This window comes from Condylura cristata, unplaced genomic scaffold (assembly GCF_000260355.1).
Source record: "Condylura cristata isolate star-nosed mole 26May11 unplaced genomic scaffold, ConCri1.0 scaffold00006, whole genome shotgun sequence".
Lineage (NCBI taxonomy): Eukaryota > Metazoa > Chordata > Mammalia > Eulipotyphla > Talpidae > Condylura > Condylura cristata.
This window is the reverse complement of record NW_004567107.1, coordinates 1,549,358-1,567,500: the sequence shown is the minus strand read 5'-3', so window position 1 is coordinate 1,567,500 and position 18,143 is coordinate 1,549,358. Positions and strand designations below refer to the sequence as shown.

The following is an 18,143-nucleotide window of genomic DNA, read 5'->3' as shown; positions in this document are numbered from 1 at the left end:
ATGTTATGACTCCCTTTTTTTGGATAATCATAATATCAAAAATATTGTGGCAACCTCCGTTTGTAACTGGGTTGCCTTAGCTCTAAATTGGCTGCCTGGCCTGGGCAAAGTACAAGCTGAGCTGCTCCAGGGCAGGAAATTCCCTTGACTGAAAACAAAAGGCCAGCTCCTGGAGAGAGAAGACCCCGGAGCATCCCCGGAGCATTCCCGAGCATCAAGACTCCTGGAAAGCTCCCTTGGTCTTCTGAAACAAAAAGTGAATCTTAGACAACTCCCAGGGCATAAGGACTCATGGCAATGTCCTAACATTATCGACACAGCTTTCGCTTCATGTATGACCATGTGACTTGCTCTTAGTTTACTCTTTCCTTAAACAATCACTAACTACTCTCTGCTCGTCTTCATTAACCTTTCCTAAAACAAACACTAGCTTCTCTCTGCTAGCCTTAAGTCAGCCATTAGCTTTTCTTTAGACTATCACTGATGACTCTGCCAGCACAATTTATTCCTTCCCCGGGACCCCAAATCCCTTGCTAACGGCTCATCCTCTCCCAGGTCCCTGACCCTTTGCAGTCACAGCTGAACATCCGTACACATGAAAGTGATCACAAATACGACAGTCTAGAAGGCCCCAAAGTGGCAGGAAGAGGGTGCACTGCTCCCCTCCTCCTTGAGAACTTTATGCTGATTTCTTACTAACTCACTGATGCATTATTGTAACTAACTCTTGCTAAACAGTACAAATAAAGACCTGCAAAAAGATGAGCAGGAAGACTTGTACCCAACTCCGCCTCCCCTGTCTTTCTCGCGCCCACTCCCCTTCCTCCCCTTAGGAATCTCCACTTGCCGACACTGCTTCCTCCTTTGGACGCTGCCTGTTTTGCCCCCCAATAATCCGTGATCGGGGCCGGTCCCCAACAAGGCCCCCCAGTATATGCTTTAAAACAAATGCAGCGGTTGAAAATTGCATTTGCTTAAGAAGCTAGAGTCAACTTGAAAGGTTTCAGCTCCTCGGCCACAAGCTCGACACATGTCCACACTCACTGCGGCGGTGACAGCTGGACGTCAACCCCAGTCCGCCAGGGAGCCCGTAAAGAGACGCTTAAACCTCTCTTTGAACGTCGGAATCATCTTTAAACTTTCTGATTTTCATTTAAAGGAAGAGATCTAGTGGGGTGCCCCCGTCACTGGTGTTCCTGGGGGGCCACGTGGCGGAAGCTGGAGGAACCCCCATCAGTCACACTCACCCTCGAGGAGTGTCTGATCCCTACAAAGGGCCACGAAGCATCAGAGAGCAAAGTGCAGTCTGGAACCCCCTTTCCTTATTTGCAGTCGGCCCCACCTTCCCCTGGATCATTGTGGGTTAAAAATAAAAACTAAACTGGCTTTTTCATAACATCATGACTTGCCCAGGCCCCAGGGCTGCTCCTCACCTGTAGAAAACCAGAGACGCAGCAAAGATGAGGGCCAGGCAGAGCCAGGACTTCCTGCTCTTCCCCCAGAAGTCTGCAGAGACAAAGTCTGGGTTACTTGGGCCTGAGACGCCTGGCCAAGGCCGAAGTCGGAGCCTGGCAGGGGACGGCCTCCTGCCCACTCTGGGGGACCCTCCTGCCCTTGTGCCACCAGAGAAGGCAGGTGGCCCCGCTCCTGGAGCAGAGCCTCAGCGCGCGGCCTCACCTGCGGCTCAGGGGCCGGCCCGGCCGGCCCGGCTGGCCAGGCAAGCGGGTGGTGACTTCGGGCACCAGATTTGGAAACTTCATTCTTTGTCTTTTCTTTGCTGCCAACGTTCCTTTCAGTGAAAGGCCTTAGGCTCTAGGCCCTCCCTGGTGGCGCAACAGGTTAAGCACAGCACTGAAAGCCGGCCGCAGCCACGGCCGCACCAGCTCCAGTCAGATCCCCGCCCAGGGAGGGACCCCAGGGCGCAGCAGACCTCTCCTGTTTCCCCGCTGCTCCCCTCAGCAGGGGGCTTCAGTGGATCCGTCTGCTCTGCTGCCCACTGTCTCTGGAGAATCCTTTCACTCCCTGCACCTCTGGCCTGCACCCCAGTTCTGTGTGCATAAAAAAAAAAATGATTTTTTTTTTTAAAAAAAGGTCTTATGCTCTCGAATATACCTTTCCTTTATATAGCAGATGTCAAAACCTACTTATCGGGCATTTCGGGGGCTCTGGGGTGCCCCTCAACCGCCCTGTAACAAAACCAAGCGTGACTGCCAACTGCATTTCTGGCACTGTGGTGAGTCTGACAGCGCTGCGCCGCCTGTCTGAACTTCCTCTTTCAGGCATCTCCAGGGCGGGCTCCGCTTCATACAGGGCGTCCAGGCGCACGGGTGTGGCCCTACCCGAGCCTTCTCCCGTCAGTCTCGTGTCCACGAGCGACATCAGCTAAGCTTAGCACCGTAGTTTAAAATAAACTAGATGGGATGAAAATACCCAGAGCAAAGTGAATCTTACACTTCCCGCGTGGTTCCAGAGTTACTCTAGAATATGCAGACCAGCCTGTGGTTGGAAGGCTGCAGTGCCCCCCCCCCCCCCCCGCCCCCGGTGGCGCAGCGGGGTGGAGCGCTGACTGCAAAGCTCAGCAAGTTTCGAGCCCGCCCCGGAGGCGACCCACAGGGCGCGGCAGCCCCCTCCTGCCCCCCTCAGCAGTGGACTTCGTCAGTCGGCCTGTTCTGCTCCCCGCTCTGTTTCTAGTGAATCCTCTCGCCACCCCTGCACCTCTGGCTGAACCCCGTTTCTGTATGCACACATAAATAAATCTTTAAAAAAGAAAAGAAAAGCAGAAGTGCTGTCTGGGATGAGGTAGGCATCTAAGGGGGACTGCGAACGAGCACAGGACTCTTTGGGGGTGACAGGTATGTGTTCACATTGTACGTTGGGTTTCACAGGTGTACACATACCGAAGGTGCAATATTCTTCACTTTAAATAAATGCAAAGTTTGTTATATATCCAGTTTACCTTCTAAAGTTCCTTTTGAAAAAGGAAGTAAAATGCGCCTAGATTGGAAAGAAGAATGCGGATCTGCTTTTCAAAACAAAACTCCCTTTCATTAGCGAGTGTGCACGGAAGCCGGCGTCCCCGCACACACCTGCGCCCAGGACACCAGCGAAAGGGACTCTGCTACTCCCCAGAGACAGGCAGCAGACCTGAGCGGGGACAGTCTGGACTCCAGGCGTGTCCGGACACCCTGCAGAAGTCAGAACCTCAAGGGCTCAAAGGATCAAAACCAAGTTCTCTAAGACTGATGAATTTATAGGAAAAGAATACCACCAGCTGGGTGCCTCCCTTTTCTTCCCGCCACCCGGTATGGAGGGATAAAGCCTCGGACAGTTTTTTCCCAGCGTGTACAAGGATGGTCAAATTACCCGATAGCAACTTTTCCAAGAAAGATGTGTGATTCCAAACCAAAGCCACATCTAGCAAGAAGCACCTGCGGTGACAGCCGAGTCCCAGCGCTATTACGACAAACGCCACCAAAGCAACCGGAAACAGTCTGCGCTGCTGGAATGTTCTCCACCTTCAAAGACTTGCCCCGCAGCGTCGCGCCTGCACGCCGCTGGAGATGTGGGAGCAACTGTCGCCCACGCATGATGCCGGGGCGGCACGTGGGAGCTCGCCTAGGCACAGCGCGCCCAGCATGTGCGGCTCGCAGGTCCGACCCGCCCCCGATTCTGGGGACCGCCGGCCTTCTGCCGCACCGCCCACACTGTTTCTCGGGTGGAGCTAGGCCTGTGAGGCGTCCCCAGCACCGGACAAGCTTGGAGGTGCTGCAGGACAGCTCACCAGGGCCCAGCACGCATCTCCAGGAAGGGCCGGAGCAGCATGTGCACCAGTGGCCAAGCGCCCAGTGGTCAAGTGCGAGAGCCAGGGCTCAAGGGGGCCAGAGGCTCGGGCGCCCCGCGTGGTGTCTCGGCCAGGCAGGAAAGCAGACCCGTCCAGGGAAACTACAAATCTTGGTTTGAAGAGGAAGACGCTGCCTTTACGCAGGTACCTTAAATTCGCAAAACTGGGGCCTCCCTGGGGGTGAGCGGGGCAGGGCACAACACTGTGATGCTCCGCGCCACTGCAGCATGAGCTCGCTCCCCGGCCAGGGAGCGGCCCCCAGGGCCGCAGACCCCTCAGCAGTGTCTCAGCAGATCCGCCTGCTCTGCTCCCCACGCTGTCTCTGGGGAATCCTCTCACCCCCACCTCTGGCCTGTGCCCCAGTTTTTGTGTGCATAGAGAAATACAGCTCTAAAAGCGACATTGCACAATCCAGTCATTTCGCTTTGGTGCACCAACAGAGCTGAGAGCAGCGCAGCCGTGCTCACAGCCTCGTCGGCAGAGCCTGGTCACCAAGTCCGGGCCAGCCAGCCCAGGTGACTGACTAGCGGGAATGCAGCTACCCGCCCACACAGGAAGGAAACACGGTGTGGCGCCCCAAAGCGAGGTCAGCTGGTCACGGGACAGGTCCTGTTCCTGTGAGGGACCCAAGGGCACCCCGGGGCCTGAGCCGGGGGTATGACTGAAGCCATGTTCTGGCCAGCTGTGGGGGTTCCTGGGCACCCAGCCCAGCGGGCAAGGTAGGCCACCTGGGACCCAAAGTCCACAGCCCTGGCCACACTGAGGGTTGTGCTGGCTGCCAGGCCTGTCCACCAGCTGCCCAGTCTGTGGCTGGGCACCAGAGTGCCGCTTTGGTGGGACCTGGGGCCTGTGTCTACAGTCTCCATCTCGCTCTCCGCGTGGCACCATCAGCCCACAAACTGCAGGGAAGGCTAAGGGGGCGGCCCGCGAGCCGCACACGTGGGCACAACACCCACACCCACCACACACCCCCCTAGGCTGCTTCGGAAACAGCGCGCAGTCGGGAGGAGCCAGGGAAGGGCCCAGCCTGGAAGCGCCTGGGAAGAGCAGAGTCCAGGGTTGGGGGTCACCGCCCTCCCCAGGGGAACGTGGGTGGCGCCCCGGCACGAAGGGGACCCAGAGGGCTTTCCTGCCAGATGGGACCCCGCGGGCCGGTCAGCGCCTTTGGGGCCCCGCAGGCCGCACCTGGCAGGATCCTGGTTCCCACAGCGAGGCCACTGGCTGCGCTAATTGCCTCTGCTGCAGCTCCCTGCCCCTGCTGGCTCCGGCTAGATCAAACACCGTGAGGACTTCACTCCTTGGCCGCTAGTTAAGGAAGCTACGGCGAGGCCCAGACCCCGCGTCTGACTGCCTGAGCGACGTCCCTGGGATACCTGCTGGGCACTAGGCCAGCCCGGGGGGGGGCCTTTCGGGGCAGGCACAGAGGCAGGAGAGGCGGCTGACTCAGCACCAGGCAGCGGGGACGGCCTGGGTCGCCCCAGCTCCCGAGCGGTGGCCAGGTGGCCGGGCCCAGCTGCCCCCTGCGCGCCTCCTGCCCGGCCGGCCCAGGACTGCGAGCTGAGTCCCGACAGGCCTGAGCCGTCTGGGGCCGCCTTACTGGGCCTCTGACCTTCACAAAGGCTGTCACAGCTTCTTCCGGCAGGACTCCAAGCTGAGGTGCCCCACCCTTCCCCTTGGGGCAGACCGCCACCACCTCCCGGGGAACAGGAGCCCCAAGTCTTTTGTAAAGTGTAATTTATTTATTTATGCACACAGAACGGGGTACAGGCCAGAGGTGTGGGGTTCACCAGAGACAGAGTGGGGACTAGAACCGGCAGACTGACCAAGTCCACTGCTGGGGCAGCAGGGAGACAGGAGTGGTCTGCTGCCTGCGCTGGGGTCAGGTCGCTCCTGGCCGGGGATGGAGCTCATGCTGCAGCGGCTGTGGACAGCTCCACAGTGCTGCGCTCTAACCCCTGCCCCAAGCCCCCAAGTCTGGGCGCACATTCGGGGTTCTGTTCCCTCCCAGCACCTCCCAAGACACTGCTCGCTGTTTCTTGGGCCGCGTGGGCCCTGGAATTCTGGGGGCGCGGCGCTTCCCAGCACCCACCACACCTGGCCTCTCTGCTTCAGCCGCCTCGCCTCCGGCACAGGCCAGCGCCCTGCAGCTTGCCTGGGGCACTTCCTTGGGAGCCCTGTCCAGCCTCCAGGGCCCTCCAGGCAAGAATGTGGGGAGGCCCTGGAATTCTGGGGGCTGGGGGCACAGCTAGGAAGCCCTGGCAGCTGCTGCAGACAAGGCCAGGCCCCAGCGGGGGTGGCGACCAGGCACAGCAGACCCCTCCTGTGCCCGCTGCCCCCAGAGCGGTGCATCTCACTGGATCCGCCGGTCTGCCTCCCGCTGTCTCTGGGGGTCCTCTCTGCCTGCACCTCTGGCCTGCACCCCAGTTCTTATGTGTATGAATAGATTTTCTAAAAAAAAATTAGAAGCACGTGGACTGATCCCCCAAGTCGCAAACTCCGCCCTTCCCTCCCAGGACGTCCTGGGCTCTCCGGGCAGCTGGCGGCTCCCCGTGCAGGTGGCAAGAGGACTGTGGGTCCTGAGGGGCAGCAGAGCCGACCTCACGCCCCCCAGGACTCTGGCTCAGGAGCGGGCAGCGGGGCTGCGGGGCCTCCCGGGCCCAGCTTCCTCCCAGGGCCACGACCTCCTGCCCCAGGGCCCAGAGACCCAGGACCCTCCTGTCCCCCAGGGTCAGGAGCCAGAGCCCAGGGCCTCGGTCCTGGGGGAGCCACCGCAGGGTCCTTGGAGCCTCCGTCCACCAGACACCTGGTGCGAGATGCACACGCAGGGCTGGCAAGGGGCCGAGACGAGGGTGATGACCAGTCCCGGGCCTGCTGCCTGGAGTGCGCTCAGGAGGGGCCAAAAAGTGGGGTGGGAGGGACCCTGCCTTGCCTGGGGTGCGGACCACACTGCTCCGTTAGTGCTGCCCGAGTCCTGGCGGGGGCCCACGGCCCTCAGAGCCTGTCGCGCCACCTGCAGCCTCCGGGGGCTGCTCCGGAGGTGGAGGGGCCTCCACAGCCACTCCCAGGCGCTGTGCGGGGACCACCTCAGGGAGGGGAGGGGCAGCGTCAGCGGGCAGGCCCGTGGCCCGCTTGGACCTATTTCCTCCTCCCCTCCCTGCCCTCCTGTCCCAGCAGCACCTCCTTGCCCCACACACACCAGGTCGACTGCCCAACAGAGACCCGGGTGACCAGAGCTCCGTGCTGGCCCGGGGAGGAGCGGAGGCTCGACACCTGGGGGGACGTCAGGTCAGGACTGCCCCGAGGGCCGGCCTCAGGGCCGCGGCCCAGCTCACCTGTCTGTGCCCTGTGGCACACTGCCCGCACCGCACCTAAAGCCTCTGCCCCCCACAGACCAGCTCCCGCCCGCCTGCCCACCAGGGCTGGGGACTGGGGTTCTGGCGAGTCTGTGAGCCCCCACAGCCCCGTCCCGGAGCCTCGTCCCTGCCCACTCACCTGCGGGCCCCATGATACCCGAGGACCTGCAGACCAGAGCTGGGGCCGGGCCGGGAGAGCAGCCAAACGGAAGCCTGGGGCGCCCAGCCTAGTGCTGAGCAGACCGGAGGGCAGAGCCCGCCCCGTTCCCGGTTGGCAGAGCCCGCAGTTCTGATTGGCCCCCGTGGGGCTGGGGAGGGGAGCAGCCAGGTGTGCCACGCTCCTGCCCTGTGGGACGTCAGCTCTCCCAGCAAGGTCCTGGGCCCAGGGTCACCTCTCTGGTGGGCTGGACCCGACCAGCTCCCTGCCCTCCTCACCTGTCTCTCCACGCGGACCTGCTATTCGCAAACGCCTGCCCACCGCCGCCGCCCCTCGCTGGACGCTTCCGGGAGGATCGGGGTCTGCAGAGGACCCTCCCTGTGCCCAGGGGGCGGGCAGCCTGCAGTGAAGATGAACAGAAAGACCCGTGAGAGGCCCCGAGTTGCGTCTTGAAGGGAGGTCATTCTGGGGTGCAGGGTGTAGGGGCCCCAGGCAGGAATCCCACACCGGCCTAGGAGGCTGGGAGAGGCAGGGGCAGCCCGTGCAGGGGTCCCCGGGCAGGCTGGGGCAGGGGAAGGGGGCAGGCCAGGCGGGTCCAGACCTTCCCGCCTCGCCTCCCTGGGCTGCTCCGTGCCAGCCACCGGGGTCCTGCCGCCCAGAACAGGCCCGCAGGAGGCCCTGGAAGGGGCCCAAGAGCAGCAGGAAACGCTGAGTGAAAAATGTGTGGTTTGGCCTCCCTGGTGACGCAGCGTGTTAAAGTGCAGCGCTGTGAGGTGCCACAGTCAGTGGCACAGTCGATGCCCGCCAGGGAGGGACCCCGGGCGCAGCAGGCCCGTCTCCCCGCTGCCCCCTCAGCAGTGGTTTCATGGATCTTCCTGCTCTGCTCCCCGCTCTGTCTCTGGGAGTCCTCTCACCCCCACACCTCTGGCCTGTGTCCCAGCTTTTGTGTGCATAAATAAAAAATCTAAAAAAAAAGCATGTTACTCATGAAAGAGCCCGGACGCAGAGGCCACCAGTGTGCGGGGGGGTGACCAGGACAGGCCAACGGCAGAGACGGTGGCAGACCAGTGCCGGGCGCGGGGTGGAGGGGCTGCTGAGTGGGTATCAGACTTTCGGGGTGATGACGGCATCTGCTGCCCGCCCCCGGGGTCCAGGGATCTCACGCTTGGAAAGATGAACATAAGCGCCTTCAGCCTGATGAGGGGCTTCAGGTCCGCCCTGCAGCACTTCCTGCTGCTGGCTCTTGATGGACAAACAAAAGAAATTTCCTGTTCCCCACCCCTAATCTCCAAGTCTGGGTTTGTAAGGGAGGGTGAGAAGAATCTTGGACTTTAAGGCACCTGGGTGTGTAGGAGGGCGGGTCTCCATTCTTGCTGAGGCCAAGATGGCGGGGTGCCCAGTGGCAACACCTGCTTGGATGCCCATGGGCCGGAAACAGACTGGACCGGCCACAGCGGGGCCCGAGGGCTAGGATCCAGCCCACGGCGAGGGGGCTGCAGGCAGGCAGAGGGGCAGAGCAGCAAGGGGGCGGCTCAGAAGGGCCAGGCCCACGGCTGTACGTCCCACAAGCCCCGTCAAAACCCCGCCAGCTGGCACAGAGCCCTCCGGGCGGGCATCACCACCTCGCAGCTCTCCTGGCCTCAAACTGTCTCCCATCTGCTTTTCTGGAGAGAGCCACTCCTGTCTTCCTGCCATCCTGCCCCACCTACAGGGCCCCACCCCAGGTGCTTCTGGGGTCCTCCCACCCACACCTTCCTCCCCCTCCCCTGCAAGGTCATTCCATACCCAACGCACAGCAGCAGGCCTTGGCCTTGATCTCATGCCCGCTGTGTGGGCCGGCTGCTCCCGCCTCCCGGGAGTCTTATCTGCCCAGGTGGCCCACAGTGGGGTGCCCTCCCCAGCCCTGCATGGTCACCACTCCCGTGCTTACGCTGGGGCCAGAGGGCAGTGCAAGCGCGCAGACACCCCAGACACACACATCTGCCTCCGCGCCCCTCGCGCCACCCAGGCTGTCTTCAGCCAGGCTCTGGCCTCACCCTCAGCACTGCTCTGCGCCCAGCCGACACCCAGGCCTGCATCAGGGCCTCGGCCCAGCTCCCCGTGTGCCCTGAGCACTGACCCCAGGTGTCCACTCATCACACGGGCAGTGACAGTGGTCCCGGGTGGTGGGCATCAGGGAGACACACCGGTCGCGGCGCCCTCCCCATAGGCCCTGCCCTGAGACCAGGCCACCTTCTCACCCGCCCCATTAGTCTGGGGCCCAAACAGTCCCCACCCGGGAGACTGCCCCATGGATGCAGACTGGGGCGGCTCGGTCTCCGTCCCCACTAGCCCTCCCCAGCTTCTTCTCCTTGTGCCCAGCAGGACGGCCGCCCGACCTCACGGGGACCCCGGGGCTCCCTGCCTTGTCACCTCCCAGCGAGCCTTTCATCCCCGCTGCCACGCTGCCACCTGCACTGCTCAGTGGTAAAGAGCCGCAGGCACCAGCCCCCTCCGCCCGGGCCCCCACGCCCTCCAAGCAGCGGCAGCTGTCCTGCCGGGGGTGTTCAGCGCGTCTCCCCAGCGTGCACCCCGCCCCCACGGTGCCGGCGAGGCCCTGGAGGGGCGCGGGTCAGTGTGCACCGTCCCCCTCGCCCCTCGGCGCCGTCCGCACCCACCCGACGGGTAGCTCTGCGCCGCCCCGTTTCTGTCGGCGGTCACAGTCTCTGTCACTGCCACAATGTCCGCCTCTTCCAGCTCCCCAGTCCACCCCTCGAACACGACTGCACACGCCTCTCATGGTGCGACGTGCTGTGGCGCGTCCCGGGACCGGGCGCAGAGCCGTCGCGGGCAGGGCCCGCGCTCTGCTGTGACCAGCCTCTCACCCATGACCGGCCAGGCCCGGCAACCCGGCCCCGGCAGCTGAGCCCAGGTGCCTCCCACACGGGGCTCGGCGTCCCAGAAGGGGCCTTGGGCCGGAAGCTCCCCAGAACACGTAAAGGCCGGTGCCGGGACTCCCCGCTCCTACCTGTGCAGACGAAGCCCAAACTCGCGACGGCTGGAAGCGCCTGGTGGAGTGCGAGGGCCGTGTCCCGGGGGGAGCCGCACTCTGCAAGCCACCAGCTCCGGGTCCCCGTCACTGAGACCTTTATTCTGATGAACGTGGGGTTTGTAACTCCTTTCTCAGATGTCGTGTTTTCTAGGCATTAGCCACTAATTCACCCTGAAACTCCGGTCTAAATGTCTTCTCGCACCCATCAGTAACCCCGGTTTCCTTGGAGACGTCCTTCTGGGACCTTCTGTCCTCTAGCTCCGCTCTGGGACTCTGCTCCCAGCACCACCTGGGCCATGCGCTGTCCCCTCCTGACCACTCCTCTGCGGCCCCAGAGCAGGCTGGGGCAGAACTCCCCTCCCAGGCCCTCACGGGAGCAGCGGAAACTGTCTGACCACAGGCGCTGCAGGGCTCAGAGGCCCAGGGGCCCTCAGGGCGTGGCCCAGGCCGCAGGCCTCCCTGGCACTAGTCGGGATGCCGCATGGACGGTGGCCTCCAGCCCACAGCAACAGTGCTGGGCTGCATCGCGTGGGAGCACGCAGGGCCTCCCCTCTGAACAAGACGCCTGGTGGGGAGGGAGGCAAAGGCGTTCCTCGGGAGCGGGAACAGGCCCAAGCCTGGGCGTCGTGACCCGCGACAGCAGACACAGGCCGCGGGGTGGCACCCCGCCCACGGCTGCCCGGCGAGACGCGCGTGGCGTCCTGCACCCCCGGCTTTCACTTAGTTCTTTCAGAGTTTGCAGTGACCGAGGACGGCCCCGGCCTCGCATGTCTAACCGCCGTCTGGCCCCGGGCGTGCGGCTCTTCCCCTCCCGGGGTGCGGCATTTCAGTGTCGCTGCCAACGGGCAGTCGCTGCTCGTGGCTTTCAATCGCCGTCACGTGCTCCTGGTTGGCTCCCCGCGTTGTATTTCTGCGTTTTCTATTGTCCCCGTTCCTCCTTCCTTCACTAGTAGCACGTACACCTATTTCTAATTTGTCTCCTTTACCCTGATGCCGTCCCTTTTCTACTTCACTTCTCCTGCCGACCTCTTGGACTTGACGCGACACGCTCATTTTTGTCTTGGTTCGCGACGGAAGTCGCCACACCCGCTGGCTTTTCTCTGGGTGCTCCCCCAGCTGCATTCCGCGGCTTGTGGCTTGTTGCTTCCTTGACTGGAGGGCCGAGACAGGGCCTCCCCGGGGCGCCAGGGGTCAGTCTCTACCCACCGGCCGCCTGCCACGCCCACTCATCCTGTCACGTCTCAAATCCTTTTACAGATTTCAGTTTTGCATAGAGCCAGGGTACTCGGGCCAGAGGTGCAGGGGTGTGAGGGGTGAGAAGACTCAACAGAGACAGGGTGGGGCGCAGAGCAGGGATCCAGCTCAGGCCCAGCGACCGCCTGAGTGCCGAGACCTGACCCAGCCGTGATTGGGCCTTGATCCCGCGGCAACTTCCTAGTCACGCTGCAGTAACCTTCAAGTGCGCTGGCTGCCGGTGCTGCTGTCACCAACACAGTGGCTGACCCCTCCCCCTCTCACCTAGGCTGATTGTTTTGCTTCTAAATGCTGACACTGGCCAGTGGCCTTCCGCCCTAGTGGGGGCTTCAGCTTCGCCTGACGCTGACATGGGATGAGGGAATCGCTCACATCAACGCCATTCTTTCCTCCCTCGGGCAGTTTCCGTGATGGAGAGCTGGTGCTGGAGTGCAATCAGTGCCATCGAATCCCAGGCCCCGGGGGCCTGTGGTGGCACCACAGGTTAAGGCGCAGCCACTGCGCCACGAGTTTGACCCCCAGCCAGGGAGTGACCCACAGGGCACAGCAGACCCGTCTCCGGGCTACCCCCCTCAGCAGTGTGTTTCAGTCTGTCTGTTCTGCTCCCTATACTGTCTCTGGGGAGTCCTCTTACCACCCCGGAACCTCCGTATGAGGCCTGTCCCCCAGTTCTGTATGCATAAATACATCTTTAAAATAGAAAGAATGGGGCTCTCCCTGGTGGCGCAGCAGGTTAAAGCACCGCATTATGGAGCGCTCCGAAGCCACTGCAGCATGAGTTTGATCCCCGGCCAGGGAGGGACTCACAGGGTGCAGCAGACCTCTGCTGACCCGCCCGTTGCTCCCCTCAGCATTGTACTTTGCTGATCTGCCTGTTCTGCTCCCCACTGTCTCTGGTGAATCCTCTCACCCACCACACCTCTGGCCTGTACCCCAGTTCTGTAAGCATAAATCAATCAATCTTCAAAAAAAAAAAAAAAATGAATGAAAAAAAGACTGGATGGTTTCGCTCATAGCAGGAGTATAATGGACCAGGCAAGAAAATAATAACGAACAGCCATGTACCAGAGACGTTTTGTGGGGGTGGAGTGGGGAATGGGATCAAAAGAGAGGAGCAAGGGAAGTGCACGGGACTGTGGTGATGGCACACGGGTGACTTGGTGATGGGGGACTACAATTGAGATTTAAAAAAATGTACAAAGTGATGTAAAAATAAACTATTATATTTTGAAAAACAAACAAAAACAATGAATGAAACCCACCCCCTAGAACATGGAGGCAGGGTTGGGGCAGCTTCAATGGACGCGTGCAGACCCCCCCCCCCCGCCCCATGGGCCGAGCTCAGGCCCACAGTTGGTCTCAGCTGCACACATGTCCAGCTGTGGCCCTGGACAGCTTCCTGCCTGGACACACCCCCCTCAGCTGAGTGAGGGCTGGGGCTGCATCGCCCTGCGAGGAAGCAGAGATAGCTGCTGTGGCCAGCCACAGGGGCCAGCTCTTGCCAAGCAGGTGAACCGCCCTGTGGACGCCATCCGGGAGCCAGAAGCCGTGAGCAGCCCGAGAGGCCGCCGGCCATCTGCTGCTTGGTGAGCCAGCTGCTGCTGCTCTCGGGCCAGGCTACAGCCCTGAGCCAGGGTGAGGACCCACAGACCCGCCTGTCCCTGCCTGGCCGGACCTCTGGCCCTGGACCAGACAGCGGGGAGCAAAACATGCAGATCTACTGAAACACACTGCTGAGGGAGCAGCGGGGAGACAGGAAGGGCCTGCTGTGCCCTGGGGCCCCTCCCTGGCCGGGGATGGAACTCTGAGTGGCTGCAGACTGCAGACAGCTTCCGAGTGCTGAGACTCAACCCCTGTGCCCCCAGGGAGGGACATTCAATTTGTTAAAGATTTATTTATTTATGCATATAGAGCTGGGGTGCAGGCCAGAGGGGTGGGGGTGAGAGGACTCCCCAGAGACAGAGCGGGGAGCAGAAAAGGCGGATCCACTGAAACACACTGCTGAGGGTGGCAGCAGGGAGACGGGAGGGGTCTGCTGCACCAGGAAGGGTCATTTCTTGGCTGGGGGTCGAACTTGCGCTGAAGCAGCTGTGGCCAGCTTCTCAGTGCTGCACTTTTAACCTGTTGCGCCACCAGAGAGGGCCCCGATTTAATTTTTTAATCCACAGAAAAATACTTGGAAAAACCCTGTGTCCCAGCAACGCCTCCCTGCTTGCTCCGGCCCAGCCACGTGCCCTGCCTGCCCTGACTCCGGGAGCGGCTCAGGGCTGAGAGGTTTCCTGGTGGTGTCCGCAGGGGCATCGCTGTGCCTCAGAGCCCAGGGATGTCCTTACCCCCCGGGCCCCAGCCGGGCCTGTCTGCCTCCCGTAGGAGGAAGGAAGCTGGGGAAGGCCGGATGGCCCAGCCCCAGCAGCGGGGGCCTGGCACCCCACCCCTTGGGGCCAAGCCCCATCACACCCCCAGCGCAGGGCGGGTATGGGGAGGGCTGGGCCCCTGCCGCCCCTCCTCTCCCTCTTGGGCCCGCCTGCGGCTGGGGCGCCCCGCACAACACACCGGGCTGAGCTGGTTTGTTTTATTTTCCTGGCTGGCTCTGGGGCTTTCCGCCGGCCGGGACATCCCCCTGGGCAGCGCCATCCCCTCCTGCGTCCCTTGCGCCGGCACCATGCGCTGAGACTGGTGCCAGAGGGGCCTGAGGGGCGCAGGGCTGTGCCGGGTTTGGGGCGCCTCGCCCCGGGGGAACCTGCTGGTTGTGGTCGCTGTCCCTGGTGCTGGGTGGCCATGGCCTCTACAGCTGCGCCTCCGGCAAGCGTCCCCCGGAGGGGGCGGCGCCACCCCCACCCCTCCCCGGCCCGGGGTTTCAGATTAAAGCCGCGCCTGGCGTCGCTGTGTGCAGGTTGTGTGGACACCCCTCCCGCTCGTCACAGTACACACCGAGGTGGACGGGAGAGCGGTCAGCTCGGTAAGAAACCCCACAGCCCTCAGTGCCCTCTGGCCTCCCCGGGGACTCGGCGCCCGCTGCCCGGATTCGGGCCATCTGAACTGTGCCATCCACTGGGCAGCCCGCGCGCAGACTCCTAGGCAGACACCTGCAGCTGGCCCCAAAGGGCCAGGAAATGCAGTGGGCCCGCAGCCGCGCAGCAGCCAGCCGACGGCTTCACGGCCCCAGCAAATGTCCACACAACAGGCGAGTCCGGGCCCCCGCCAGTCCCCCGCGAGCTCTCCAGCAGGGCCGGCTTCTCAGCGGACTCCACGGGCCAGGGCTTCCCGACCCAGTCGGATGCAGAACACGCCGAGTGACAGAACACAACCACTGTCCTTCAGAGTAACGGGCACAGCGCCCCTCCGGCCCGAAGCCCAGTGCGGCTGGTGGGGTGACAGCACCCCAGCGACCAGAATAGGAGGCGCCTGCCCTGCTCCCCGCGGCCTCACCTCCCCCAGTGCCGCTGTGCGCCCACCCGAGACCTGCCTGTGGGGAACTTTCCCAAGGCCCCACCCTGCGGGCACCCCTCAGGACAGTGGTCTTCGGCGGAGCCTGAGAGCGGGGCTGTGGCCGCCCCGAGACCCCTCCTCCCGGTAAGGGGCCGGCGGGCCTGTGGCTTGAGGCCGCGGCGGCTGCTGGGTGGCCAGTGAGCTGCAGCCTCCTCCCGCAGTCGCCCACTGGCCAGTGCTGGGCATTGGGCGCTGCCTCTAGGCAGCACTCCTGGCCCTGCCTTCCCTGGGCCTCCGCCCCCCGCGCCGCAGTCTCTGCGGCAGCAGCTGATGCACCCAGGGCGCGTCCCACGCCACCAGCCCGCCTGCGTCCTCGGAGCTGACGCCTCCGGGAGCCCGGGCCCTGCCTGCTGCAGCCGCCAGAAGCAGGCGGGGGCTTCGCGACGGCCCCTCGCTGGCCTCGGCCTCCATCCCGTGAGGGCACAGAGAACTTCCACACACGTGGGCCTGGGCTTCTTCCAAGATGGCGGCAGGGCTCTGCCCCACTGAGCTCACACTCCGCGGGGCGACAACCCTGCCCTGGGCCAACCTGCTGCCGGCAACGAGCAGTCTGGGTCCTCCACACTCCCTGCGCGGGCGCCCGCCCCGGGCTTCACGGGCGCCTGGGCCAGAGAAGCGGGGTGCGTGCGTGAAAGGGAGACACCTGTGCTGAGGGGGCAGCGGGCAGCGCCCCGGAGTTGCGGCTGCTACAGCCGAGAGGAGACAGCAGGGTGAAGGCCTGTGACCACCTCCCCCTGGTGAGATCGGACTGCACCTGCCCGGCGGGAAGGTTGCGCAACTCCAACGTGCTTCATCGCGCGCGCGGCCTCGCCGCCTCACACCACAGCCCGGGAAGCTGATCACCGGGCCCTTCCCTCAGCCGCTCGCTCCGGTGCGAGTGTCCGACTGGAACCCCAGCCCCCACCCTCCCTCCAGTGGCCCCAGGCGGCACTGAACTCAGATGCCCCGGCCACCTTAATGTCCTCTCCACGCCCACCCCTTTCAGCCAGGCCTGCCCCGCGCGGCCAAGGCCACCCCCGCTGGAGCCCAGCTTTATCTCCCTCCGCTCCCACCGACAGAGCGCCTGTGTGACCGCTGAGCGTGCACACGACCGGCCCTGAAGGCCAGTCCGCGTGCGGCTTCAGCTGTGGCCCCGCCGCCCCCTACCCGACCTTCCGGCGTCCACCAGAACTCGGCCCAGCAAACAAGAACGTGGTTACCTCTGCAACCTCCGGGCTGAGCTCCGACCCACGCACACTCACACTCGGCGTCCGGGCGCTTCCCAGCCGAGGCCGAGATGTGCCCCCCCCCCGCAGCTTTCCAGCAGACTGCTGGGGTCTGAATGCTGTTACGAGAAGCCCCGCCTGACCCCCACCTTCAGGTGAGGCTCCTGGGTCCCAGCAGAGCCTCTCACCTCTGCCTTGTGCCCCCTGCCAACCTGCTCCTCGGCGCAAGGTGCAGCTCTCCCGGGAGTGGCCAAGAGTCTTCGGCTGGCAGGACTCTACCGGCACAAGACCCAGAGAGCAGGGCCTGCTTGGGGCCTGCTCGGCACCCGCAGGGCTGGGGGCCTGCAGCCTTACCCCGCTCTAGGCTGGACCCCTTCTTCCAACTCTAGCTAGGCACACCCCAGTTCTCTGCAGGCAGCTGGAGCTCTGCACAGGTGGTCTCCAGCCCTCACGAGAACACGCCCCCCTCCCCACTACAGGCCAGCACAGTGGACATTCCGGCGTAAGCCCCCAAACCCATGGCCGTGACCCCTGGACCACGCCAGCACGGACCTTCCCTGCCGGAGCCATTAGCACAGCCCCCAGCCAGGAGTGGACTGCTGGGGCCACTGACGGCCTGCTGGGTGCTTCTCAGAACTTAGCCTCTGGACTGCACCCCTTCTCCAGAATCACCCTCCTCAGGAGCCACGGTGAAAAGCGCTGTGTGGGCCCTCCTGGTGGTACAACGGGTTAGGACGCAGCACTGCACGCTGGCCACAGCCGCTTCAGTGCAAGTTCGATCCCCGCCGGAGGTGACCACAGGGCGCGGCAGCCCTCTCCTGACCCGCCCGCTGCTCCACTCAGCAGTGTGCCTCGGCGATCTGCCTGTTCTGCTCCCCACTGTCTCCGGTGAGTCCTCTCACCCCTGCATCTCTGGCCTGTCCTAGTTCCGTATGCATAAGTTAATCTTTTAAAAAAAGCAAACAGCAGGGGACAGCCAGTGGCTAACATGGTGGGCGAGAGCTTTCTGGGGTGCGGGACTGGCTGCCTCCGTGCAGCATCGCTGTCCTAGACACATCTGGGGCCTCACCTACTAGGACGCTGGCTGAGGAGCTGGGGGATGTCCACGGAGTGACAGCTGCGAATGGGGCAGGAGCCGGACACCTGCACTGGCGGCCTGGGCCACCTGCACGAGCGTGTCCTTGGCGCTGGAGGCGAGCCCAGGGGCTCCCTCCTGGCCGTCTTCGACAGCACAAAGCCTCCGATGGGCCTCCTGGGTGTGGGGGATTCCAACCAGATGGAACGGAAAGCGCCCCCACCCCCACCGTGTGCCCTCCTCAGCGGCACCCCAGGCCTTTGGCCACTGTCTATGAGGCAGGCGGGTCACTTGCGCCTGAGGGATGGGGCGGCAGCGGGCCGCCAGCTTTATTGAGGCGGCCTGGGGGGAAGGCTCACTTCCACATAGCCGTCAGCTGTCCCCTCGCCGTCAGTGAAACACCCACACTCCCCTGCTGGAGACTGCACAAGCCGCGGGCGCCAGTCCCCCTCCCGCCCTCTGGGTGGTGCCCAGACCACAGCCCAGGGCACGCGGCCAAGTCCAGTCCCCAAGCTCTGGGAAGGTGCCCCCGCCCCCCAGAGTGCCCAGAGTAGTGAAGACCTGCCCCCAGGGGAGGCGGGGGCCAGGGCCCCCAGCCGGGCCGCTCCCTGCTGACACAGGGAGCCCTGCTGCGGTGAGCCCCGAGGGGACGAGGACCAGGGCGCCGCCCCCCCACCCCGACCAGTCCAGCATGGCCCGGCGAGCCTCAGCTCGGCAGCAAGAGTCCCGGGCACCCCG

At 63.5% G+C, this 18,143-nt stretch overlaps 1 protein-coding gene across 1 annotated transcript in view; it reads right to left on the bottom strand.

Moving 5' to 3' along the window:
* The window catches only part of GBGT1 (globoside alpha-1,3-N-acetylgalactosaminyltransferase 1), a 34,575-nt gene extending 27,191 nt beyond the window's left edge, over positions 1 to 7,384 (bottom strand). Inside the window, 2 exon segments of the mRNA XM_012721193.1 lie at positions 1,434 to 1,506; positions 7,334 to 7,384. Of these exon segments, the coding sequence (XP_012576647.1) occupies positions 1,434 to 1,506; positions 7,334 to 7,346 (86 nt within the window). The 5' untranslated portion in view covers positions 7,347 to 7,384.
* Between the last annotated feature and the right edge of the window lie 10,759 nt (positions 7,385 to 18,143).